Below are 26,819 nucleotides of genomic sequence, written 5' to 3' on the forward strand. Positions count from 1 at the left end.
TATGTGTATATGACTATTCAGGGGTACGGCGGGGCCCTGTCCCGTCATCTGATTCTGTTGTCTTTGTTAGAGGCCTGTAGACATGTATGTGGGTCGTGGGTCGCACTTGACCTGTGTCGTTTATATGGTTTGTGTCCGGCTTTTCTATACACTACGATAACCTGATTAATTTATGTGTTATAATGCAAGTAACGACTTAAATGATATGTATATGGTTTTGTATGCACGAAGACCCTAAGAGGGAACGCAAATGAAATTTGGTTAGTAGGTATGTACGGGTGTCCATCTCGGGCACTAGTCACGGCCTACGGGGTTGGGTCGTGACACCTACCCCCGCCCTACCCCACTCTTTTGCTACCCACCCCCACCACCACCCACTACCCCTGACCACCGCCCAACCCCACTCCACAACCACTCACCCCCACCCTATCACCCCATAACCACCCACCCCTCCACCCACTTCCCCTCACCACCGCCCAACCCCACCCCCACTCCCACAACCACTCACCCCCACCCTACTACCCACTACCCCACCCTCATCCCACAATCACCCACCTCACACCACCTACCCCTCCACCACCCCCACCCATTATCTACTTATTTTTTAAAGTTCCTATTTTATTCTTTATCTGATTTTTTTTTAATATATAAACTAATTTCTAATTAAGAGTTAAGGGTATTTTATTAAACTGACAAATTATTATACCATACCATACAGTCAAACCAAACAATACAAATGTTATTAAACCATAACAAACGATACAGTCTATCCAAACATTGTGTTCATTAATACAGTACAATACAATACAACACCATACTGTACCATACCATACTGTACATTAATGAACCACGGGAAACAACCATCCAAACAGAGGGTAAAAATAATGGGCATCATGTAACCAAGTATCTTTTTTTTTATGGGGCTGGATGCGCTATTGAAATTGCCATTGTCCCAACATTTTTCAGGTGGATTTCTGTTCTGGAATTTGATTCCAAACAAGTCCAAATCACCTTCAATTATTCGAGTTTTGTATATAGTCTTGAACCGAGTTTTTCCAACAAATTCCAACCACAAATAGACAAAAAGTAGAGACAATCCGAACAAAAAATTTTACCTGTCATTTTTTCTAGCTACAAAAGAACCTTGAAATTTTACCGTGTATTGAAGGGTTATTTAGTGAAATCAGGGTAAGAATATTCAGAACCTGGTATATTTTTCGTCTGTTGGCTATTAGCTGCCTTTTCTTCTTCTTCCGTTTTTTTTTTTTTTTTTTTTTTTGAGCTTCCATTCAAATGCTTAATCATCACTAAACGGGCGCTAATAGTTGTTATAGCTGATATATATGTCAAGTTTGCTTCATTCCCAGTTCACAGATGTGAATTCAATAAAATGGAAACTAAAACTACACAGAAAAAACACTTGAAAATGCAAGCAGAAAGCATAAAACACACTAAAAATAGGTGACACAGTCCAAATAGCACTACGTCAAGCTTCATTCTTCTCTAAATCATAAACATTACACTCCAATCTAAATGGGCATACCACTCGTCACCACTCTAACAATGGCACATGATGAATCATCAAGGTACAAGAAGAGTCCGGAACCAAAATGCCCCCAAAAAAAATATTTTGAACCAAAATACCCCAACAACAAAAAAAAGTTACCAAAGTACCCATAGCGCAGTATTTTACTGCGCTATAGCACTAATGGAGACGGAGCCGTTAAGTGTTATAGCGCAGTATTTTACTGCGTTATAGAAAAAAAATAATTTGGTACTTCTATAACGCAGTAAAATACTGCGTTATATAAACAGTACAAAAAAAAAAAAAAAAAATTGGCCAACTTTATTTTTTGCAATACTTAGTGTTATTTTTCATACTTTGACCAATAATTAGTCGTGTGTCAAGACTCCGAAACGTCAATATTTTATATAGAACTTGATATTTTTTTCTGCGTACAATAATGTAGACCCAATACATCAAGGATACGTAGACGTTCGGATCGTCATTTTATGGGTTGAAAAGGTGCCCGAAGTAAGTTTTGTTTGAAAAAACTTAATGTTTTTTCCATACTTTGACCAATCATTAGTCGTGTGTCAAGATTCCGAAACGTCAATATTTTATATAGAACCTGATATTTTTTTCTGCGTACAATAATGTAGGCCCAATACATCAAGGATACGTAGACGTTCGGATCGTCATTTTAGGGGTTGAAAAGGTGTCTGAAGTAAGTTTTGTTTGATAAAACTTAGTGTGACTGTAAGGTTATTTTAGTCAACTTTATATGTCGAGAAAATTAGTCCGCTTTATTTTCAAAAATTGAAACCGTAGAAGTGAAATTGACATTCACAGCTACATTACTCCGGGATTTGTACGTTGAAATTTATTGTGTATCATCATCTTATAAGTAAATAAAACTGAAAATTCCACGCCAATTTGAGGGGAAATCGAAATTGAATGGGATAAAAGGCGTTTTTTTTTAAATCAGCTCGGCCAAACCGCCTTGCGGTAGTTTGTCCGCATAGATCTCAAAAAAATACGCAAGTTCAAAAAAAAAACGCGTAAAACGGACGTCCGAGCGCAAAGTTATGATCATCTAAAGTTTGACGACTTTACAACTAGTTTTTGTCCCTATATTTTTTAGAATTATATTTATATTCAAAATAAAGTTATGTCTTGATTAAAAAATAACACGCTTAAATCAAAATCTTAAAAAATAAAACACCCTAAAGTTTCCAAATAAAACTTACTTCGGGTACCTTTTCAACCCCTAAAATGACTATCTGAACGTCTACGTATCCTTGATGTATTGAGCCTACATTATTGTACGCAGAAAAAATATCAGGTTCTATATAAAATATTGACGTTTTGGAGTCTTGACACACGACTAATCATTGATCAAAGTATGGAAAAAACACTAAGTTTTTTCAAACAAAACTTACTTCAGGCACCTTTTCAACCCATAAAATGACGATCCGAACGTTACGTATCCTTGATATATTGGGCCTACATTATTGTACGCAGAAACAAAATATCAGGTTCTATATAAAATATTGACATTTCGAAGTCTTGACACACGACTAATCATTGGTCAAAATATGAAAAACACACTAAATTTTTTCAAACAAAACTTACTTCGGGCACCTTTTCAACCCCTAAAATGACGATCCGAACGTTTACGTATCCTTGATGTATTGAGCCTACATTATTGTACGCAGAAAAAAATATCAAGTTCTATATAAAATATTGACGTTTCGGAATCTTGACACACGACTAATTATTGGTCAAAATATGAAAAATAACAGGTGTTGCAAAAAATAAAATTGGCCAATTTTTTTTTTTTGTACTGTTTATATAACGCAATATTTTACTGCGTTATAGAAAAACAAATTGGGTACTTCTATAACGCAGTATTTTACTGCGTTATAGAAGTATCACAAAAAAAAAAAAAAAAAAATCTATAACGCAGTAAAATACTGCGCTATAGCACTTAAAGGCTCCGTCTCCGTTAGTGCTATAGCGCAGTATGGAGCCTCCGTTAGTGCTATAGCGCAGTAAAATACTGCGCTATGGGTACTTTGGTAACTTTTTTTTGTTGGGGTATTTTGGTTCAAAATATTTTTTTTTTTAGGCATTTTGGTTCCGGACCCGTACAAGAACCACTACTACAAGGCCTCAATTTCTGTTATATCGAGATTTCAGAGAATGAATTCAGATATGTAAAAAAATAAAAAAAATAAAAAAAGTTCTAAAGAAATGAGGACTGAAAAGCACCTCATATGAGATGTACCTCATCGGTTCCAGCACAGTAAGTATTGAAGTTGCAAGTGAAATAAAAAAGCAGACTATAATCTTCCCAAGTGCTCCTCTACATTGAATAATCTTTTCCTACCTAGAAAAGAAAAAGAAAAAAAAAACGAAAAAAGACAAACGTATAGGATGTGTGGAGATATCTGTCCACTAGATATTTTGATATGTATAAAAATATTCAATCACTTTCCTCTTCAGAACTGGGCAACTACAGTTCCCAACAAATTAGGCTCGAAATCAATATCTAGTTGATAAAAATGTTTATGGAGAGATTTTACAGGATGATAAAATCTATATAGAATTAATCTGCATATTGTTAATTGCATCAATAGTCTTTTTATCAACTCTTTCTCTCACAGTCTGACAATGATGAATGAAACTTGGTTGATTAGTAGAGGCAAGTAGTCGTGCCCACATCCTGCCTGCTATGTTCACGGTGTTTGTAGTCTCAGTGACACGCTGCAATCAAACATCAGGGCATTGACATTAGATCTTAATGGAGACACAGTTCACCAGAATAAAACATTACACTGGCAAACCTCTCAAAAGCATGAAATTTAGTCAAAATATTTATATGGGAATAACTCTTAAATGTCCACAAGCAAACTCAACTGTAAATGATCTGCACACAAGCTTCAGAATGCCTCATTAATTCCACATGCAACTACAGCTAAATATCTAACTCCTTTACAAAGGATGATAATCATCCACCTACCATAAAGGGGGTTACATACTGTACATCTCATTAAGTTGGTGAAAAAGCTTCACTGGTTTTGATTGACAAGTAATATGATACATTTTAGAAGTATAGATTATTCAATGAGAAGAATCCGTGAAAGGAAAACAGCTAGGATAACAAATTTCCTCGACCAGCTGAAGCAGATTACTTGTGATATATGTTGCCTAACAGCATAGCTTTTCAGTAGGACAATGTACATCAATTAACTTGTACCAATCAAATATGTCTCAGTCATAAATTAGTTGGTGTCCGTCAATAAATGAATCCTCTTTATCCATTCAATTCCGATCAATTAACTTCAATTCAGAAAATCATGCACAAATAGGCTTACATTAATTGGAATATAAGCTTGTCTGCTGTTTACAGGTCCAACCGTGAAGCCTGTGAATCCAGCCATCGCACCATGGACAGCACTTTGTGCAAGAAGTGTGCAGTAGATGTTATCTGATGCATTGCTTGGAATTGCTCGAATCATGTAAGTAGGGTCTGCGATACCAAATGAATCCAGAACATAATATGAATTTAAACAAGTGACATAAAAATTGATTGGCGTTAAGGAATCATATAGCTTTTAGACTTTCAAAGACATAATGCAATAACAACAAATTGTGCGCACAAACAAATTAATGAAACCTAACACTCTCATTACTAGTTTTGCTATTTCAACCTCAGAATACTACCACGAAAGAAAAGCCTGAAAATAAAATACTTTCATGCTTCAATTTTCTAACACTTCCACAGAAAATAACCAAACACCTAGTAAAAGTATCAATCAACAAAAGTATCTTAAAACTGTAGCACAACAAATAAATTTAACAAAGGTTGAACATGCAGGCAACATTATTAAGACTAATCTTCTGCTTATTATGTAATTGTTTGATCCTCAAGCTGAAGACGGAAATTCTGTGTATCAACTACAGAAGGTTTAGAAATGAATTTGTCAGAGACAATTCCTCCTCAATGTTCATATTGCTGTTTTACCAAATAACTTCTTTTGAAAATTTTCAAACAATCGTATTTCCCTCTATGCTCTCATTTTTTGTTCCCAAACTGACGAGGAACCGTCTCAAGGGGAAGAACCCAAAAAGATTATGAGTTAACAACTAGCGCAATCTTTTGGTCTCTCATTTTTCCTTCTTTTTTCTCTCCCTTTTTTTTCAATTCTCCGAACTACTTAACAAGCAGAGTAATACATGTCCACAGGGAAAACTTCCTGTGTCAAAGAGACTGTCACACTCGCTTATCTGTCTGTTCCAAAATGATGATCACTTTCGTCAAATGAAAATATTTTCCTCAATTTATTAATATCATACTATTTAGTTATCTAGGGCCTACTACCAGAGGCGAATCCAGCATTTGAAGGTTACTGGTGCCACTATATTTGACACAAACCCACCACTAGCAACTGAGGTAGATTTTAGGGAGTGGAGTACATTCGGTCAGTTCAATCCGTTTTGGGTTAATCCGGTTCAGTTTGGTTCACAAATAAGCCACGTGATCACCAAATAAAAATAAGTTTGATCCAACTCGAGCTAGCTCTCTTGATTCAAATTCGATTGAATAAAATGAAAAAAAACATAAAAAGGGAAAATAACATTTTGAAATAGGCAATTACACCACTTCAATTCAGACATAATGTACTCAATACATAGTCACAAGCAAACTGCGACCTATTGATAATTCTTTAAGAAACATAGGGTGAAGCAACTTCAGTAAGGAATACACCCTTTTTATCAACACAAGCAAAGAGTAATACGTCGATTACTAGGATTCATACCTCAATGGACAAATTTTAATCATAACGTATGGAGTTTTCGAACTATAAGAGGAACGGTAATCATACTGCAAATAGAAAATGAACTAGCATGAAGTTACACAAATTACATATATTCCTTCTCAAAAGAAAATGAACTAGCATGAATAAGGCTTTGCCATGTTGCTGACCGATTTTCAATTATTGCGAAAAAGAATTAGATTCAACAGACATTCCATATGATTTATAAACAATGCATTACATAGAGGAGGGATTGTAAATGTCAATGCAAGCTAGATATTCCATATGATATGTTTAGGGTTGTGCGTGAGTGCGTGCGTGCGTGCGTGTGTGTGTGGGGAGAATGTGTGAACTGATTAAAGTTGGAGGAATAGGTTGATTTTTGAAGCAAAGTAGGAAGGGTGAAAATGATTTTCATCTAATTTAAATAAATGAAAAGAAAACTGAAAGCTTTCAGAGAATGCAAAGCTTACTTTATTCACAGAACTGTACAGTATTTATACTAGAACAAAAAAATCAGAAAAAACTAATCAGTCCCTAATTCATAGGAGATCCTTAAATCAAGGGATTTCCTCTTAACTATTTTCCTAGAATAACTCCTGATATCTTTTCCTAAAATACATCATATCACATATTTATAGGAGCAGATTATAATCAAATCTGCCAGCTCATTCACAGAGCAGATTGTGATTAAATCTGCCAGCTCATTCGACAAAAACTGAGACTGAATGAGCAGAGAAAGATGGATATGAAGATAGAGAATATAAAAAAAATTAAGATAGAAGAAAAACAGAAAAGGAAAAAGGACAACCAATATGTAGCTGGGATATGAAGAAAAACTAAATGCAAATTAGTCCCATGGTTATTTGGGCAGATTCAAACACTGGTCAATCGGATGGAACCCGCACGCTTAACCAACGCAGCTACAATATCCACATCCATTCTTTACATCTGAAGTTTTAGGAAAATATACAAGAAATTTTAGCCAAGTGTCGGAGTCCTAGTGACACCCGCCCTTCTACATCACTACATGGATCTGTCCTACCTACTCCTATTCCTCAACTTCTCAAAGTCATCAAAGAGTTCCTTGAATTCTAGTTTTCACCTTGCTTTACTGTATGTAATACACAGTTTCTGCCTATTCTGAAATCCATCCCAAATCAATCTAAAGTAATAAATTTGGTATATTGGAGGAACTAACATTTTGACAATAAGCAAATAGGGGATGCATAACAATAAAATACTTAACCAGCATACATCATATGCCCCACGAGACAACATCCAAAGTTACCTATGTATTTCATATTTACTGTCAACTTCCGGACATTTGTGAAATGATCCTGTAACATCAAAAAAAAAAAGGTGGTTGAAGAGTAAGTAATTAAGAAAAGGAAACAAAACTAGATAAAGTGTTTCGTGTCTCTAATCATAGGTCTCGTACATAAGGTAATATTAGATGAAGCGACAATTCACCAAAGAAAAAGTATCCTCGTCATGGACAGTTCAATATTCAACTGTATTGTTGTAAACAATCAATTGGGTCACTCATCTAGCAATCTACATATTTCCTTTGAGCTTAACTGATCTCATAAATTCAAAATGATTTAATCCAAGTAGAGTAACAAACTGCACAAGACATCCAATCAGAGTAACAGCTCTACTGCAAGAGTGGGGAACGAGGAAGAAGATTCACTACCAAAATTTGTTTCGGGTCTTAAATTGTACATCCTGATAAAACGATCTATATAAATGGGAGTCCGTTCATGGTGTTTATAAGGCATAAGTAGTTCAACATTAAGCTGGATGTGACGTATGCACATGCAATTGGGCTGGTAATCTTAAAAACCAAGTGGTATGAAATACTTGAACCATCTTACAAATCCACATCCAGAAAGAATAAAACCAAGAAAAATAATATGAAGACAAGCACCAAGATTCAAGGTATCAGCAGAATTCTCAGATGGATCTATGGAGGAAGAGACTTGGACTATACCTTAATATGTTGTGTTAACCAAAGACCGACATCTGAGAGTAGCCTGTTTCCTGATGCATCTTTCTCTTGAAATGATTGCATACTTTGAGCAACATATTCCTGCCCAGCACCTTCTGCTAATACAATTAGCACATGCCTATTTTCTTTGAGCTTCTGTTCCACATATTCATAGAGCCCGCCTGGACCTTCTAAGTAAAATGGGGACTCTGGGACCAAGCAACAGTCCTGACATAATAAAGGCATTATTAAATGGATACAATCAAGTGCTATGTAAAGCAAGAATCACATAAGAAATTTCCCCTTAGATTTCACTTTTTAAAATAAGTACGCTACCCTTAGATTTCAATTTAACAAAGATAACTGTGAACTGCATAGCATATGCTACGAACATGTACAAACTGTTAAAAGATGGATATAATTGAACATGATGCTTATTATGTGATCCACAATGTCGCTGCTGGTTCAAGTCTCTACATATATTAGCTAATTTCTTATTCAGCCAAAGGACATTCTATCTTTGCCCTTGTGTTGCAGTAACATTTGAACAAGCTCCCCTCCTCCTCCAATAGAAATAGACAAGTTGGTTTTCCAGTAAAGTCGCAGGAAAGACTTCTCTATTCTGTTTTGATTACCATACTGTTAAGAATGTCAAATATTAGGAAATACTCCCTCTGTTTCAATTTAGAAGGGGAGCCTTGGCGTAACTGGTAAAGTTGCTGCCATGTGACCAGGAGGTCACGGATTCGAGCCGTGGAAACAGCCTCTTGCATTTGAAATGCAAGGTAAGGCTGCGTACAATAGACTCTTGTGGTCCGGCCCTTCCCCGGACCCCGCGCATAGCGGGAGCTTAGTGCACCGGGCTGCCCTTTACTCCCTCTATTTCAATTTATGTGAACCTATTTCCTCTTTAGTCCGTGCCAAAATGAATGATCTCTTTCCTAATTTGGAAACAAATTCACTTTATGAAATGATTTACAGCTACACAAATATTCAAGACTTATTTTGAACCACAAGTTTCAAAAGTCTTCACTCTTTCTTAAATGTCGTGCCCAGTCAAATGGGTTCACATAAATTGAAACGGAGGGAGTAGTAAATGTGGCAAGAATTCGTACCTTGTGAATGTAGCCAAGGTTTAGAGTCCCTGCAATTGTGTAATTAGGCATAGGAATTACTATCTTTTCCTTTTTCTTGGATTACTTCTAAACGCTATTTAGATCCCAACATGCTTGAGGAAATAACCAAACAATTAATTCCCAGATCTCTTTTTTCCTCTTTTCTTTACATAGTATCAGAGCCAGGGTATCAAGTCCTTCTGTTAAACATTTTTCTTAGTTCTGCATTATTTAATTTTTTTATAACCGTGTTTCCTGCGCCAACTGGTGCGCAACTCGACTAATTCTACGAGATACCTGTTATCTCCCAGCAGCACAAATACCGGGTAACTCTGTCCACCAAGGCTTGGAGCCTTGGACAGATAGGAAGAAATTACCTAATATTTTGCCTCCGCTGAAATTTGAACTTGAGACATCATGGTTCTCAATCCACTTCATTCCGGATGATTCTAGTTCTTCATTTTTCTTAAGAAATAGAAAATTTAGGGAATGCAACCCTAAGTCGACAACTTTGCTCCGATTATGCAGAGGCTGAATACCGAGCAATGGTTTTGGTTACATGTGAGTTTATATTTATTTATTTTTTTATAAGGTAAAAGTGGTTACATGTGTGCATATATGGCTAAAGTAGGTTCTCAAAGAGTTATTTAGGAGAAGCATTAATGCAATTGATCTGTGACAACCAAGTTGCAATGCAAATCGCTTCAAAAGTCAAAACCCAATATTTTATGAAAGAATGAAGGATATAGAAGTATATAGTCATTTTCTTATGCGAGTATTGTCATTCCATTCGAAGAAAGAATGAGTTGGGTGGATTGCAATAGCTTTTGTCAACTTGAATAATCAGTTAGCATATATTCTTGCAAAATCATACTTGACTCTAGAATTGATGTTATTTGTGGCATGATAGGAGCATAAAATATGTAAGCTCCAACTTATAGAGTGTTTAATTGGGATTTTCCAGACCAAGGTATCCATATTCTCTAAAGTTTTAGCTTTAAAGGGTGTTTGGCTTAGTTTTTAAGCTGGTCACACTAGCTCATAAGCACTTTTTGGCTTATCTAGCATTTGGTAAACACCAAAAGTGCTCATAAGCTAAATGTTTATAAGCCAAAAGCCATAGTTGATCACCCCCAACTTATGATTTTGCAGCTTATAAGTACTTTTACTTTGACAAAGCCTTTCACGATTTTGATCCCTAATATTTTTTGTAATTTCCAAAATACTCTTCCTACTGTTGGTTGTCATAGGGTTATGCAGTCAAAGTTGGCCCGGACGGTCATATTGATCGGCTCAAGGCCCTCCTTGTTGCCAAAGGATATACTCAGATACTTGGGCGACAATAATAGTTTCTCTCCCGTAGCTAAAATAGCAAATGTCGGTCTCTTCTGTCACGGTGGTTGTTCGTCATTGGCCTCTTTATCAGTTGGACATTAAGAATGTTTTTCTCCATGGTGACCTTGAGCATGAAGTTTTTATGAAGCAACCACTTGATTTTGTTGCTCAGGGGGAGTCTAGTGGCCTTGTATGTCGATTGTGTCGGTCGCTCTATGATTTGCTTGAAACAGTCTCCTTAAGCCTGATTTGCTAAGTTCAGCATAGTTATTCGAGAGTTTGACATGACTAGTAGTGAAGCTGATCACGCAGCATTCTGCTCCAAATTGTGTATTTATTTGGTGGTTTATTTTGACGATATTGTTACTACCGAAAATGTCAGGATGGTATTACTAATTTGAAGGAACATAACTTTCAACACTTCAAGACTAAAGATCTCGACAAACTGAAGTATTTTCTAGGTAGTGAGGTCGCTCAGTCTAAGGTCAGGCATTGTTTTTTCACAATGAAAGTATGCCTTAAGACATTCTTGAGGAAGGAATGACGTGATGTAGACTCATTGACACTCCTATGGTTCCAAATGCTTAACTCCTGCCAAGACAAGGAGAGCCTCTTAGTGATCTTGAAAGATGTAGGCGGTTGGTTTCTAAGTTGAATTTACCTCACAATGACTAGACCTGGCATTTCTTTTCTTCTGAGTGTTATAAGTCAATTTATGGATTCTCCTTGTGATAGTCATTTGGATGCAGTTGTCCGTATTCTACGATTTATACAGCTCCAAAAAAAAAAGGACTACTTTACGAGGATCGAGGTCATGAGAAGATCGTTGGTTATATAAACGCTGATTCGGCATAATAACCTTCTTATAAACATTCTACGTCTGGTTATTGTGTTTTACTAGTAGGTAATTTGGTGTCTTGGAAGAGCAAGAAACAGAATGAGGTTGCTCGATCTACTGCAGAAGCAAATATCGAGCAATGGTTGTAGCAACTTGAGAGCTAGTTTGGATCAAACACTTGCTTGAAGAATTAAAGTTAGGAGAGATTAGTCAGATGGAACTTATGTGTGATAATCAAGCGGCCCTTCATATTGCGTCAGATTCATTATTCCATGAAAGACCTAATCACATTGAGATTGGCTGTCACTTTATCAGAGAGAGGATATTCTCAGGGACTCACAAGATATCGTTACAAAGTTGGTAAAGTCAAAAGATCAGCTTGCAGGTATTTTCCAAGATCCTCACTCGTCCTTTTATCAATTACATCTGCAACAAGCTCGGTAACTATGACTTATATGCACCATCTTGAGGGGGAATGTTAGATAGTTAATGTAAATAGTAGAGTTAGTGTCCCACATTGGAAAAGGTGTATTATGTTTTTGTGCAGAATATAAGTATAATTAGGGCTCAGTGAAATACAGTAGAGGATGAATCTTAATAATATCTTTCCTGTGTCTTTACTTCTCACAGTTGCATGTTGTGATTCATTTGATATCTGCTACTCACTCTCGAGCAGCAATTGATCACTCTGGCATGAGAAAAGTAGGTTTTGTGTTACAGGTTGTGAGATTCAAGACTCCTTTACTCTTGATAGTAAAATAAAGGCAGTTGATCCCAATTTTTTGTCCTTCGTCTGGCTGGACTGACATTAGAGTAAGTTGGATGTGCTAATTCGATCTTCTAAACCACAAAAGCTTGAGAAAGAGAATCAAAGAGAATCCCTCTCAAGAGACACTAATGATGTTGATTGTCTCATTTCCTCACCCTAGTCTTAATTGTCTCATTTCCTCACCCTAGTCTTAATTAGATAATCCTATCACCAATATCTCTTTACTTCTACAACTTTATTCTTTAAGTCTTGGTTGTGCAATGATCTCATCTCCATCTACATTATCTAATCCACAATACCCTAATTCATAACTTATGCCAACAGTCGTTCTGGCGTTTTCCCATGTCCACTTAGCCTTTTGACGACACGCGATATCAGCTAGCATACACATATCGAATTTGAAAAATAAAAACACTAAACCTCCATTGCCAAGGACTTACCACATCACGATTACCCAAAGTTGAAAGCATTGCAATAAAACCTGAAGAACCGAAAGAGGAGATGTAAAACAAAGATGTTACAGAGATACATAAGAGTTCAAGATGGAAAGAAATGTGGGTACAAGGAACATCGCCTAATACATCAATCAAGCTACTTACCGCTGTATCTTCCCATAAGCTTTACTATACCAACTCCATTCTCCATGCTTTCTGCCTCTACATGGGCAGCATTAATGGCCCTCTGAGCTTCCTCCACAGCAGTATCAAAGCCAAAAGATTTGTCTATGACCTACCCGACATTGTAAGAACAGCAAATTGGACAAAATCGTGCTAAAATGCATAAGAGAAGTTTAATATGAGAGGTCAATGTGGAAAGTCACAGTGATTTGATATTTTTAAGAGTGTCCTTTAGGTTCTTTCATGTGTTGAAGCGTTTTAAAAATCCCCAGCTGGGATAGATTATTTTTAAATGCACATAGAGTAACTATGTTTTCATGCAGACCATGAGACTACCATCTACTTGAAGGGGAAAATTAGTAGGAAGCTGCTTCAGGAAGCTTTGAGATAGATCCCCCAAACATAATCTCAGCAACATAAAAATAACACTCCCCGTAAAGTCTGAAGTCTGCTTGTAAAGTGGGATAAGAGAAAATGTCAATTAGCCATGCGTAGTAAATTCTTATTGTCAAACTTTCTCATTCACACAACCTCTTAAACAGTTACATTTTACTTTGAATTTTTATTCACGGAAAGCACATCTGCTAATTCACCAAACCATCCACATCAGGAAAAGAACAACATAGAATAATTTGTAAGTTTTCTTATCATCATATTAAACAAAGGACAGAGGCGGATGGAGCACTATAACCTTGTTAAAAAGATATTTTAGAAGCATGTCAACAAATTTTACTGGAAATTTTCTTGAGATATATCAACTCGATTCTACTATTTATTACTCAGCAAGTCTTCCTTTGATTTGATTGGCTCTTGGACAAACAAAGAGGTAAACAAAAAGGGAAATACAAAAGAATTGTAGATGCATCAATCTGAATGAAGTCATTCCGTGTCGAACAGAAACTAAGCTCCAGTTCACATATGGTACAAGTAGTTGAGCAGAACTTTTGTTTCTTTAAGTTTTTCCCTTGTTTCCTCAGTGTATGGCATAAATCATAATGACTTAAAATTATAAGATAAAACAGATCACCCAGGCAACGAGCAGCACAACTTAAATACGACTATCATTTTAGCAAACAGAAATTATACAAGATAAACGTCACGCTTTTGTTGGCATTACTTACCGCGATATCATTATCAATTGTCTTGGGAATCCCAGCAACAGCTACTTTAATACCACGTTTTTCAACTTCCTTGGCAAACATATAGATGCAATCACAGAGCTTTTTAAGAATAATAGTTTCAACAGTTAGGAATTAATTGAGAAAGAGAAAATATCATAGTACAAACACCTTGTAGATTGCAGCAGCCCCTTTTTGAGTTCCATCCCCTCCAATTATGTATACCTAGAACTCAAAAATGAAGAAAGCAACTAAACACTGTCAGATTGTACTAACTTCTAGGTTAGACGTTACAGATGGTATTTTTTTTTTTAAAATAATTGTGTTCTACCAGGCCAGGCCAGTCAGAACTTTTTATCAATAAATGAATAAGGGACGTTACAGATGGTACAATAGACCTGATCCCTTTTTTTTACTTTTTTTTTTCTTTTTTTTTTTTTTTTTTTTTGGGAGGATAAGTAACAAAATACCTGATTTATTCCACGGTCTTGAATGTTGTCAACAATCTTTTTAGTATCATGACCTCCTCTAGATGTTTGAAGAAAGGTTCCACCACGTTTATGAATATCATTGACGACTTTTGTTGTCAAGTTCAGGGTATTTTTTGAGTAAAAGCCACTGTAACCTCCCTGGAAATATTGAAACAGTATTACACCCTCTAGGCACAGAAACTACGACATACATGTAGAAATACAAGATATTGACGGTAGGATCACTGATAGTCTGCTTCAGCAGAAACAGACAATTTGATAAGATTAACAGAGCTTACATCAAAACCTAATTTTTCTGAAATTTCAGATTACCAAATAAAGATTTTGTATTTCGTTCACCATCACCAAAGGCGAAAGAGGCACAAGAAAAGAGCAATAAATTGGACAATTGGACAAGCACATGCAAACCAAACAGACTTCTTTTTTTAATAAAGTAAATAAATTTCACTAATGTTTACGCCAAAATGCACCCATACCAAAAAAGTAGAGAACCTACCAAAATTGATGCACAAGAGTGATCTCGAATGGAATTAGTTAGTCTAGGAGCTTATAGCTCGAAGAAGATGGCTGCTAGTTCAGGGATTCAACCGAGAATTAAGCTAGAAGAGAGAATAGAATATAGAGAGAAGAAGAAAGTAACTTGTATTATTATCATGAATGAATTACATGTACAATCACATTGTGTATATATCAACACAGAATCAAAATAAGGCTGAATCCTAACTGCTACTGCTAGCTGTCAATTAACAGACTTAACAGGTTGTACCTAACTCTGACAGTTGTAACTAACTTCTGGAATCAGCTAACTAACTTTGTGAAGTGAATTAATTTGAACTGCAACTGTTTTGCTTCTTCAATTCAACTCAATCTTGCATCAATACCCCCTATTTGAAGAACACCCTTGTCCTCAAGGGTGAAATGAAGGAAACCTATGCTGCAACTCAGTAAGATATTCCCAAGTAGCTTGGCTAGTGTCAATTCCTGTCCATTGAACTAACACTTGACAAACAGCCTTATTACCCTTCTTGACCATCCTCCTATCTAAAATGGACTCAGTTAGTGGGACTAGAAATGTTTAAGACTGGTGGATGTTTTATGACAGCTGGAACTTCAGAACATCTCTTAAGTTGTGAAACATGAAATGTGTGACGAATAAGAACATCGGATGGCAGTAATAACTTGTAAGCAACAGCACCAATCCTGCTAAGCACCATATAAGGACCAAAGTATTTTGCTGATAGCTTGTTAAAAGGCCTAACAGCAACAGATATTTGTCTATAAGGCTGCAACTTCAAATACACCCAATCACCAATGTCATCAGACCTGTGTTTATTGGCCATGTCCTGCATTCTTTGCTGAGCTCTAGGTAAATGAAATTTCAGGAGTTCAATAACAGCTTCCCTTGCATCCAAAGGATCTGTCCACCATATCAGAACTTGCTTCACCAGCAAAGTAAGGTAGATGAATAGGAGGCTTTTGACCATACAAAACCTCAACACTTGATTGCTGAATGATGAATGGTATTGTACCACCACTCAGCAAGGGGTAGATAAGTAACCCATTCTAGTGGATTGTCAGAACAAAAGCACTTAAGATAAGTCTCTAAAGTCCTGTTCAGCACCTCAATTTGACGACCATCTGTCATGAGGGTGATATGCAGTGGACTTATGCAATTGAACACCTTGTAATGTGAACAACTCTTGCCAAAAAAAAAAAAAAAAAACCTTAAGAAGATGGGATCCCTATCACTAACTATTGTAGAAGGCATTCCATGTAGTTTAAACATATTATCCAAGAAACATTGTTCTACAGACTGAGCAGTATAAGGGTGTTGTAAACACATGAAGTGACCATACTTCCTCAACCTGTGAACTACTACCAAAATAACATCCTTTCCCTTTGATTTAGGCAAGCCTTCTATAAAATCCAAGCTGATATCAGTCCATAGTCCATACTCCCTCAGGAATAGGAAGAGGTTGTATCAGTCCACAGGATAAGCTGCAGCATACTTGTGCCTCTTGACAAATATCACATTTGTGAATTTAATCCCTAATATCCTGAGCCATAGAATTCCAGAAAAAAAAAAAGAGATTGTAACCTCTTAAATGTAGCATCCACGCCAGAATGCCCATCTTGAGGTGTGGCATGCCACAATTGAATGATATGAGTCCTTAACTGAGAATCAGACCCTACCACCTATCTGCCCTTCCATTTGAGTTGAGAATGAATCCAAGTGAAGGATTTGTAAGGTTGTACTTGCAGCTTGGTAATTATAGCTCGTAAACCAGCATCATTAACCAAAGATTGTTGAATTTGACTGAGTAGGGGACCGTGAGGAGTAAGTAAAGAAATAGCCAATAATTCAGCACCTTGATTCCTTGACAATGCATCAGCATCCTTGTTGTCAAGACATTGCTTATACTCAATAGAGAAATTAAAAGCCATAAGCTTTGAGATTCCAGCAACTTGGAATTCAATGTGTATATTCTGTTCAAGAAAATGTTTTAAGGCTTTTTGATCAGTCCTCACCATAAAATGCCTTCCCAACAAGTAACGAGACTATTTAGTGACAGCAAAGATTAAGGCCAACAATTTTCTATCATACACACACATAGCCTGTTGCCTTGGTGCTAATGATTTACTACTATATGCAAGTGGATGACCCTGTTGCATCAACACAGCACCAATACCCAATCCACTTGCATCAGTCTCAATTATGAAAGGCTTATCATAATCTAGCATTGCAAGTACAGGTGCAGTGACTAAAGCCTCTTTGAGTCTGAGAAAAGCTATAGTAGCAGCATCATTCCATACAAAATTATCCTTCTTAAGTAACTCATTTAATGGTTTGCATATAGCTCCAAAACCTTTGATGAACCTTCTATAATAGCCTGCTAATCCAATAAAACCCCTCAACCATTTGATAGTCTTAGGCATTTCCCAAGCTTCAACTGCTGAAATCTTCTTGGGATCAGTAGCAACTCCTTTTGCACTGACATAATGGCCTAAATACTCTACCTCAGGAACACCAAATGCACATTTAGAAGCTTTAGCATACAGTTGATGTTGCTTCATCAATTCAAACACAGCCCTCAAATGATTCATATGTGCAAATAAATCCTTACTGTAAACCAGTATATCATCAAAGAAAACCAACACTGATTTCCTAAGTAAAGGCTTGAAAACTGAGTTCATAAGGCTCTGAAATGAGGATGGTGCAGTAGTCAAACCAAATGGCATAACAAGAAAACTCATAGTGGCCCTCATGAGTTTTAGAAGCTGCTTTATGAGTATCAGCTTCATCCATTCTAAGTTGGTGATATTCAGCTCTAAGGTCAATCTTAGAAAACACCACAGATCCTCCCAATTCATGTAGCAAATCTTCAATAATAGGAAGATTATTCTTCTTCAATGAAGGAGAAGAATCAGAAAATAGTGAACAGATCACATGAACTGCTTCTTGGCTGTACATACATGACCACGTACATATTTTTCATCACAACATAACCCTTTTGCTCTTTTCTCATCCATCTCTGCTGCAGTTAACAATTTTCTCCCAGAATTATTATTGTTAAATTTGTTGGATCTGTTAGCGGAAACGTAAAAGAAAGAATACAAGATTTAACGTGGTTCGGATCAAAATGATCCTACGTCCACCAGAGAACAGTTGCCTTTATATTATTAACAAAGAAAGGGGAGAGATCCCAATTACGCCTAAGAGAATTGCTCTCTCAACTCTCTACTCACTACAAAGGATTTATGAAATTTTGGGATGATGAACAAAGAAGAATTGCCTCTCATTTTATAGGCATAAAATGACTTGGGCTCCAAGTGTGCTACATGGCATTTCAATTCTCCTCCACATCTTTGGCTCCAAGCAATGCATCTTTGGCTCCAAGTAAATCATCCTTTCGCTCCAAGTAATAGAAATCATCCAACTAAAATTGTCACATGGATATCACATGACAAAAAACCAACTCTTTCAATCTCCACCTTGGTTTGCGTCACGAGCATGCGTATGAACAACTCCGGCCAAAACTTCTAAGCTTAATGGGCAACCCCATTGTAAGAAACAAGAAGAATCAAACCATTGTTGAACATACCACCTCCACCTAGCAACTGTTCTCTCGGAGTTGCATCAGTTGATGCGTACTCCCGCTAAGTCCTTGCAGTGTGCAAACTTAGCGAGCGGGACTATCTTGGTCAACATGTCTGCAGCATCATCGTCTGTGATAACCTTCACAACTTTGATAGTTCCCTCTTCAACAACAACTCGAATAAAATGAAATCTGACATCAATGTGTTTAGTGCGCTCATGAAATCTCTGATTTTTTATCAGATGAATAGCACTCTGACTATCACATCTAAGGGTTGACTCTTGCTGAACCAAACTCAATCCCGCCACCAAACCTTTCAACCAGATAGCTTCTTTCACCGCCTCCGCTGCTGCCATGTATTCTGCTTCTGTCGTAGACAAAGCGACAATCGACTGCAGAGTCGATTTCCAACTAACGGCACTGCCAACAAGAGTAAGGATGTATCCAGTTGTGGACCTCCTTCTATCAAGATCCCCTGCATAGTCATAATCCACATAACCGAGAATTGAAATACCTCCACCACCCTTTTGAAAGGTCAGACCAACATCAGAAGCTCCCTTGAGATATCTCAGTATCCACTTGATAGCTTCCCAATGCCTCTTTCCTGGGTTGGACATGTATCTGGTTACCATACTTACAGATTGAGCAATATCTGGACGTGTGCATACCATAGCATACATAATGCTACCAACTGCGCTGGCATAAAGAACCTTTGACATATGCTCCACCTCATCTTCGGACCGAGGCATTTGTAACTTTGAAAGTTTAAAATGAGGAGCTAACGGTGTACTTACAGGCTTGTACGTATGCATATTGAATCTCTCGAGAACCCTTTCAATGTACCTCTTCTAAGAAAGATGTACAACACCGTCTTCTCTTGAAATCTCCATACCAAGAATTTTCTTTGCAGCTCCCAAATCCTTCATGTCAAATTCCTTACTTAACAGTTTCTTTAAAGCATTTATCTCTGTAATGTTGTTAGCAACAATAAGCATATCATCAACATACAACAGTAAATAAATCATTGAGTTACCAGACATCTTCTTGTGATACACACAACTATCAAATGCACTCCTTGAGAATTCATGTGTAGTCATGAATGCATCAAACCTTTTGTACCACTATCTAGGGGATTGCTTCAAACCATACAAAGACTTCTTCAGTTGGCATACATGATCTTCTTTTCCCTCAGCTAGGAAACCTTCAGGCTGATCCATATAGATTGTCTCTTCTAGATCACCATGTAAGAAAGCAGTTTTGACATCAAGCTGTTGAAGCTCCAAGTCAAATTGTGCAACCAATGCTAGTAGCACGCGAATTGAGCTATGCTTCACGACCGGAGAGAATCTCATTGTAGTCAATTCCCTCATTCTGACTGAAACCCTTTGCAACCAATCTCGCCTTGAACCAAGCATCTTCCACTTCTGGAATTCCCTCTTTCTTTCTGTAGACCCACTTGCATCCAACTGTCCTTTTCCCCTTTTGCCTTTTCACTAAGACCCATGTCTGATTCTTGTAAAGAGACTCCATCTCTTCCGTCATGGCTAACCGCCATTGTGCAGTATCCTTGCAAGAAGTTGCTTCAACATACGAGGAGGGCTCCAGATCCTTAATCTCTTCTTCTGCAGCTACGAACGCATATGCAATCAGGTTTGCTTGATCTATAAGGCGTTCCGGTCTTCGTATCTGCCTCTTCTCCCTTCCTTCGCAATTGTGTATGGTTCATTGACAGCAAGCTCTTCAAGATCTACATCTTTTGACTCATCTTTAACCTAAGTCTCTTGATCCTTTTCCTTGGTAAGCTCCACCTGCTCGTTGTTCTCGTTTCCTGAAAACTCCACAGAAACTTTACGAGGATCAAGCATAGAGGATTCATCAAAGGTGACATCTCTACTAACTATAAATTTGAGTAAAGACAAACACCAAAGTTTGTACCCTTTTACTCCATCCACATACCCTACGAATATAGCCTTCTTAGCCCTTGGTTCAAGCTTTCCTTCATTAACATGATAATAAGTTGGACACCCAAATACTCGTAAGTATGAATAGTTAGAGGGTTCACCTGACCATACCTCATTCGGAGTCTTAAAGTCAATCACCGATGCTGGAGATCGATTAACAATATGAGCAACAGTGTGCTGCTTCAGCCCAAAATACTTTGGACATTTTGGCTTGTAAAAGCATACAACGAGGCTTTTCAAGAAGAGTTCTGTTCATTCTCTCGGCAACTCCATTCTGCTGTGGGGGTGTGCCTAACAGTCTTATGTCTTGAGATCCCATGAACCTTGCAGAAATCATTAAACTCTTCGCTGCAAAACTCCAAGCCATTATCTGTGCGAAGATACTTGATTTTTTGCTCTATTTGATTTTCAACCAAAATCTTCCACTCTTTAAATGCTTCAAAAGCATCACTTTTTGCCTTCAAAAAACGCACCCAAACCTTTCGTGAGAAATCATCAATAAAAGTAAGAAGATACCTTTTTCCGCCCTTCGATGGAATTTTAGAGGGACCCCATAAGTCTGAATGGATGTAGTCTAGCACCCCTCCGGTCTTGTGCTTGCCAGTGCTGAAGCTGACCTTCTTCTGCTTCCCTAGAACGCAGTGCTCACAAAATTCAAGTGTGCTGATCTTCTTACCTTTCAAAAGGTTACGGTTGCTCAACATCTCCAATCCACGTGCGCTCATATGGCCCAATCTCATGTGCCATAATCTTGCCTTGTCATCATTAGATAACTACACTGTAGATGCATTTACAGAGCCAACAATGGTGCTACCTGCCAATGTGTAAAGGCCATCCTCTAGCTTGCCTTTCAGCATGACTAAAGAACCTTTAGTCACCTTCATAGTTCCTCCTTCGCTCATGTACTTGTAACCTTGTTCATCCAGAGTACCAGGGAGATCAAATTCTTCTTCAGATCAGGAACATGACAGACTTGTGTAATAATCCTCACGACTCCATCATGGCAGCGAACCCGAACTGAGCCAATGCCAACTATTGCACAAGTTGCATTATTGCCCATTACTACGGTTCCTCCACTTTTCTCATAGCTGCTAAACCAGTCTTTTCGGAACGTCATATGCAGAGTACAAGCTGAGTCTAACACCCATTTGTTTCCATAACTTCCATTATTGTTTGATGTTGTAAGCACATAATCATTATCAGAATCATGTACCTGTTCAACTGAGGATGCACTCGCCTTTTCCTTGGACTTTGACATTGGGCAATCTCGTTCAAAGTTCCCCTTCTTGCCACAGCCCCAACAATCTGCATTCTTCTTGTTCACACGAGACTTTGATCTGTGCTTTGATTTGCTCCTTCCCTGTTGGCTAGTCTGGCCTCTCACAAAGAGAACACTTGGCTGATCATCTCTGTCTCCTTCAAAATGCCTCCTCACATCACTAGAGTTAAGTGCTTACCGCACTTGCTCAAGGTTGATAGGCTCCTTGCTATACATCATTGAATTCTCGATATCACGATATCCTGAAGTCAATGAAAATAGCAAAGCACATGTAAGCGTCTCCTTGTCCTTTTTAATTCCTGCAATCTGTAAGTCCATGACAAGTTTATTGAACGCGTCTAAATGATCTTGTAACGAAGTACCTGACCCCGTCTTAAATGTGTGAAGACGCCGTTGTAACAACATCCTTGTTGTCACAGATCGGTCCTGGTAAAGCCCTTGTAGCTTGTCCCATAACTGCTTGGCCGTCTATTCGATACTTGTTCACTTCACAAAGCACGTTAGGTGCAAGGGACAGTCGGATTACACTCAATGCATCTCCTTCAATCTTCTCCTTGTCGGAAGCCGATGTACCATCGGGATACTTTCCGTCAATAGCATGGATTGAACCTTCCCTCCGCAGTAACGCCATCATCTGGATCTTCCAGATATTGAAGTTGTTGCGTCTACTGAATCTATCGATTTCAAACTTCATGGAACTCATCTTTGCTTGTTCTTCTTCCTAGGATCTTCAAAGATTCCTAACACTCTGATACTAATTGTTAGCGGAAACGTAAAAGAAAGAAGACAAGATTTAACGTGGTTCGGATCAAAATGATCCTACATCCACCAGCTTTATATTATTAACAAAGAAAGGGGAGAGATCTCAATTACGCCTAAGAGAATTGCTCTCTCAACTCTCTACTCACTACAAAGGATTTATGAAATTTTGGAATGATAAACAAAGAAGAATTGCCTCTCATTTTATAGGCATAAAATGACTTGGGCTCCAAGTGTGCTACATGGCATTTCAATTCTCCTCCACATCTTTGGCTCCAAGCAAGGCATCTTTGGCTCCAAGTGAATCATCCTTTGGCTCCAAGTAATAGAAATCATCCAACTAAAATTGTCACATGGATATCACATGACAATAAACCAACTCTTTCAATCTTTGGTTACAAGGTTCAAAAGGTTTCTTGAAAGAATTGTTGTTTGTTACTGGTTTCTACTGGAAAGTTTGGTATTTTGGAATGGTGGGATTTGGTAGTATGGGATTCTAGTTGTTACCAGAAGGTCTAATTCCCCAAGATTGTGCTTGAGCATGAAAAACCTCTTCTTGTAATCTAGCAATCTTGTAAGCCTGCATTAATGTTCTTGAAGTTTGAATCCTGATTGATTTGTTTATTTTAGGTTTCAAACCACCTAAGAAACAACTTATGGCATTTTCATTTGATAGATTCACCCCGGTCAACAATCTATCAAATTCAGCTTGATAACTCTTCACACTACTAGTTTGCTGTAAATTTTTAATAGCCTCCATTGGATCCTCAAAACCATCCCCAAATCTTTCATTCAATGCCAATACATACTCAGTCCAAGTAGGATCACTTGCTACATTTCTAGATTTTAAGTGGGACGTCATTCTCAAAAAAGAAAGATTTTAAATAGGATTTATGCCAAGCAATTGCTTCACCATCTAGATGAATAGATGCTACTTTTACTCTTTGATTAAAAGCAATTTCATCCATCGAAAAAAACTGATCTACTTCATACAACCATGTCCTCAAATCGTGCCCAGAAAATCTTGGAAAATCCAATTTAGAATACCTAGTGAATTAGTTACCATTTGTTCCTCCTTGTTGTTCCTTTGCTGGATTCCTTTGTCTTGATTCTCTTGAGCAGTCTCCTCCAATTGAAGATTCACCTCTGCACTGTTCCATATCCTTGTCCTTGTTGTTCATTCCACCTAGGGTTGGTTTGATTTCCATTAATTTTTTATCAGTTTGTATGTTCCTGTCATTCATACTAATCATTCCTTCCATTAATTTCAACTGCTCCTGAATAGAGGTCAATTTGTCTTCCATGTCTTCAGGTCTTGGACTCTTGGTTTTTGCTTCGAGTTAGTATCATAATGTGCCGAGGATCAAGGGATCTTATACCAATTGATGCATAAGAATGATCTCGAATGAAATTAGTTAGTCTAGGAGCTTATAGCTCGAAGAAGATGGCTGCTAGTTCAGGGATTCAACCGAGAATTAAGCTAGAAGAGATAGTAGAATATAGAGAGAAGAAGAAAGTAACTTGTATTATTATCATGAATGAATTACATGTACAATCACATTGTGTATATATCAAAACAGAAGCAAAATAAGGCTGAATCCTAACTGCTACTGCTAGCTGTTAATTAACAGACTTAACAGCTTGTAACTAACTCTGACAGTTATAACTAGCTTCTGGAATCAGCTAACTAATTGAACTGCAAATGTTTTGCTTCTTCAATTCAACTCAATCTTGCCATCAAAAATACATGGCCTTTTTTTACGGAAGACACCTAGTCTTCTATACAACAAGGAACTTCATGGGTGCATCAACAGAAAACAAGGGATAGAAGACTACTCTTCAAACTTAATAAAATTCATCTCTACCCCACCCCTTCATATGTTTGGTAAAAACAATCGGTACTTGATTCACAAACTTTAACTAAAATTTGGTACTATTTGTGTAAACCTAACAGCCAGCAGCCAATATCAGTTGATTGTTCCCTAACCACTAGAAACCAGAGAAGAATCAATTTATTCAATGAAGAGTTTAACTTTTACTATTTCAAAAAAAAAAAAAAAATCAATGAAGCGTTTCAAAGAGGACAATCAATATCATGCAATTTTTATCTTTGTTTTTTTTCCTTTTCTTGGGAACAAATGACCAGAAGAGAAACCATTTTATACCTTGAATGAAAACACGAAAGTTGTGTTCCCGTCATACTAACCTGAATTCCAAGTACATCATCAACTCCATACATATTCTTTAAGCCACATACAATTTCACGAATCACTGTATTGATTCCTGGGCATAAACCACCACATGTCACAATACAAGCACGGACTTCTTCCGGTGTGAAGAAAACCTAAAACCAAAAATGTTTTTAGAATGAAATTATTTGAAAACACCAGTATTCTAGGTTAGCATTCGAAGTCAGACCTTTTCTCGAGGTCCTGCACGCCGAAAATGTATTCCCCTGGGGCTGTCCTTCTGAATAATGATCTAAAACCAAGCATGCATACTGGTGATTAAACTAAAGAAGGCATAATAGGCATAAAGGAAACAGCTCAATAGATAAAAGGGCCACATACGTCCTTTGCGACCATATCTTCTGGACTAACAAAAGTTTTCCTGTGTCAAGATAAACCATCTGTAATTTTAAGCAGCAATAATCTCGAATAAAGGTACACACAGAACAGCGAAGATTTTCTAAGTTTACCAAAAAAAAAAAAAAAACTTACTTGACAATAGCATAAGCATGGCTCCTTTTCAATGGATTTGGATATGACTGAAATAAAAATGGTGGATTAGTAATAACCAAGACAATTCTAATCCTAGTTGTTTGGTAACTCAACCAAACACCCATCCATCTTGTTACCACCTCTTGCAATTGTTTAAGCATAACCTCTACAAGCATAATAGTTCTCAAAGATGCAGGTAGACACTAGAAAAGCTGGCAACAACTAAAACCATAAAAAGAAAAACAGATAAATTTTCATAGTGGCATGCACATTACTAGATAATTGAGATAGCACATGGATAAATCATACTCCCCCCGTTTCAAAAATAGTCTCTTTCAATTTTTTTTGCAACTCGTTAGTTCCAACTTTCCACGTGGCATGTTTAGGACCATAAGATTGAAAGTACTCTTTTTTTTCTTAAACTCCGTGTCAAGTCAAAAATTCACAAGTACTACCCTTTTTTAACATCTGGCACTAAGCCAAAAGTGCCATTAGAATTAGATTTCCAGAGCAGAAAAACAATTCATTTAAACTTAAAGATTCAAAATTTGATGTTTAGAAAGAAAAAAAATCAAACTGAAGGATATTAGGGAAACAGTCCATCGAAATACAACTCTGTAAATAGCTGCAATTTTAAAGTAGTGCAAGTTATAAATTACCGGTAAATCGGGAAGAAAATCGGTTAAGTGAGGAACATCCTCTATAATAAAATCGTCATCACCACTAGCATTGCTCTCGGTAGCGGTTTGAGCTCTGAGTCTAACTAAATGAGGTTGGCGCCAAATCAATGGCCTAAATAGAGAATTAGATTTCGATGCTAATTTTTTGTTTGAAAAAGTATGAAGAGATGCAGGTATTGAACATTTATGGAGTGGAAGGAAATCATTTTGAGGAAAAGGTAGTGAGTAAGCGTTGGATAAAGAGAGCACCATAGCTGCTCTGTGGAATTGAAGCAGCCAACACAACAATGAAATGAAATGTGGGAAAGTGCGTGTTGTGGTTTGACTTGATCAGCGATGCGGACAATTTCGCTAACCCGTTCAAAATACCAAAGAAGTAAATACGCCAACAAGTATAATCTATATCTATACGGAAAAGGGCCAAAATTACCCCTCAACTTTGAAAAATAGTTCATTCATACTTTTCGTTATACTTTAGGGTCAATTATACCCTTACAATATTATTGTATGGGGTCAATTATACCCTTCTGTCTAACTGTTGCCACGTGGCATCATCCCAGCCCTTCAAAATTATTTTACCCTCAAATAATTTTTTACTCACTAAAATAACTCAATCCGACCCAAAAAAAAAAATTTCAGCAAAAATAATATGGATAATTTTTATATTTTTCTGGAAAAATTATCCGTATTATTTTTGCTGAAAAAAAAAACTCCGGTCGGATTGAG

The 26,819-nt window shown here is 37.2% G+C and overlaps 1 protein-coding gene across 2 annotated transcripts; it reads right to left on the bottom strand.

The window, feature by feature from the left end:
* Positions 1-3,938: 3,938 nt before the first annotated feature.
* LOC132631671 (ATP-dependent 6-phosphofructokinase 4, chloroplastic-like) lies at positions 3,939-26,458 on the bottom strand. Of its 2 annotated transcripts, none has more exons than XM_060347337.1 (14): positions 26,073-26,456; positions 25,414-25,460; positions 25,264-25,303; positions 25,112-25,174; positions 24,900-25,037; positions 14,577-14,735; positions 14,278-14,331; positions 14,110-14,178; positions 12,971-13,100; positions 12,812-12,852; positions 8,318-8,542; positions 7,616-7,664; positions 4,882-5,036; positions 3,939-4,270 (listed from the first exon to the last, which is right to left on the bottom strand). In XM_060347337.1, exons 1-14 carry the CDS (start codon positions 26,343-26,345, stop codon positions 4,103-4,105), a joined length of 1,611 nt encoding a protein of 536 aa, XP_060203320.1. In that variant the 5' UTR covers positions 26,346-26,456; the 3' UTR covers positions 3,939-4,102. The 2 variants fall into 2 exon arrangements, 1 of the variants encoding a protein (XP_060203320.1); XR_009578979.1 differs by lacking the exon at positions 3,939-4,270 and adding an exon at positions 6,328-6,392 and having other exon boundaries at positions 4,899-5,036; positions 26,073-26,458.
* Between the last annotated feature and the right edge of the window lie 361 nt (positions 26,459-26,819).

Source organism: Lycium barbarum, chromosome 3, assembly GCF_019175385.1.
Source record: "Lycium barbarum isolate Lr01 chromosome 3, ASM1917538v2, whole genome shotgun sequence".
Taxonomy (NCBI): domain Eukaryota; kingdom Viridiplantae; phylum Streptophyta; class Magnoliopsida; order Solanales; family Solanaceae; genus Lycium; species Lycium barbarum.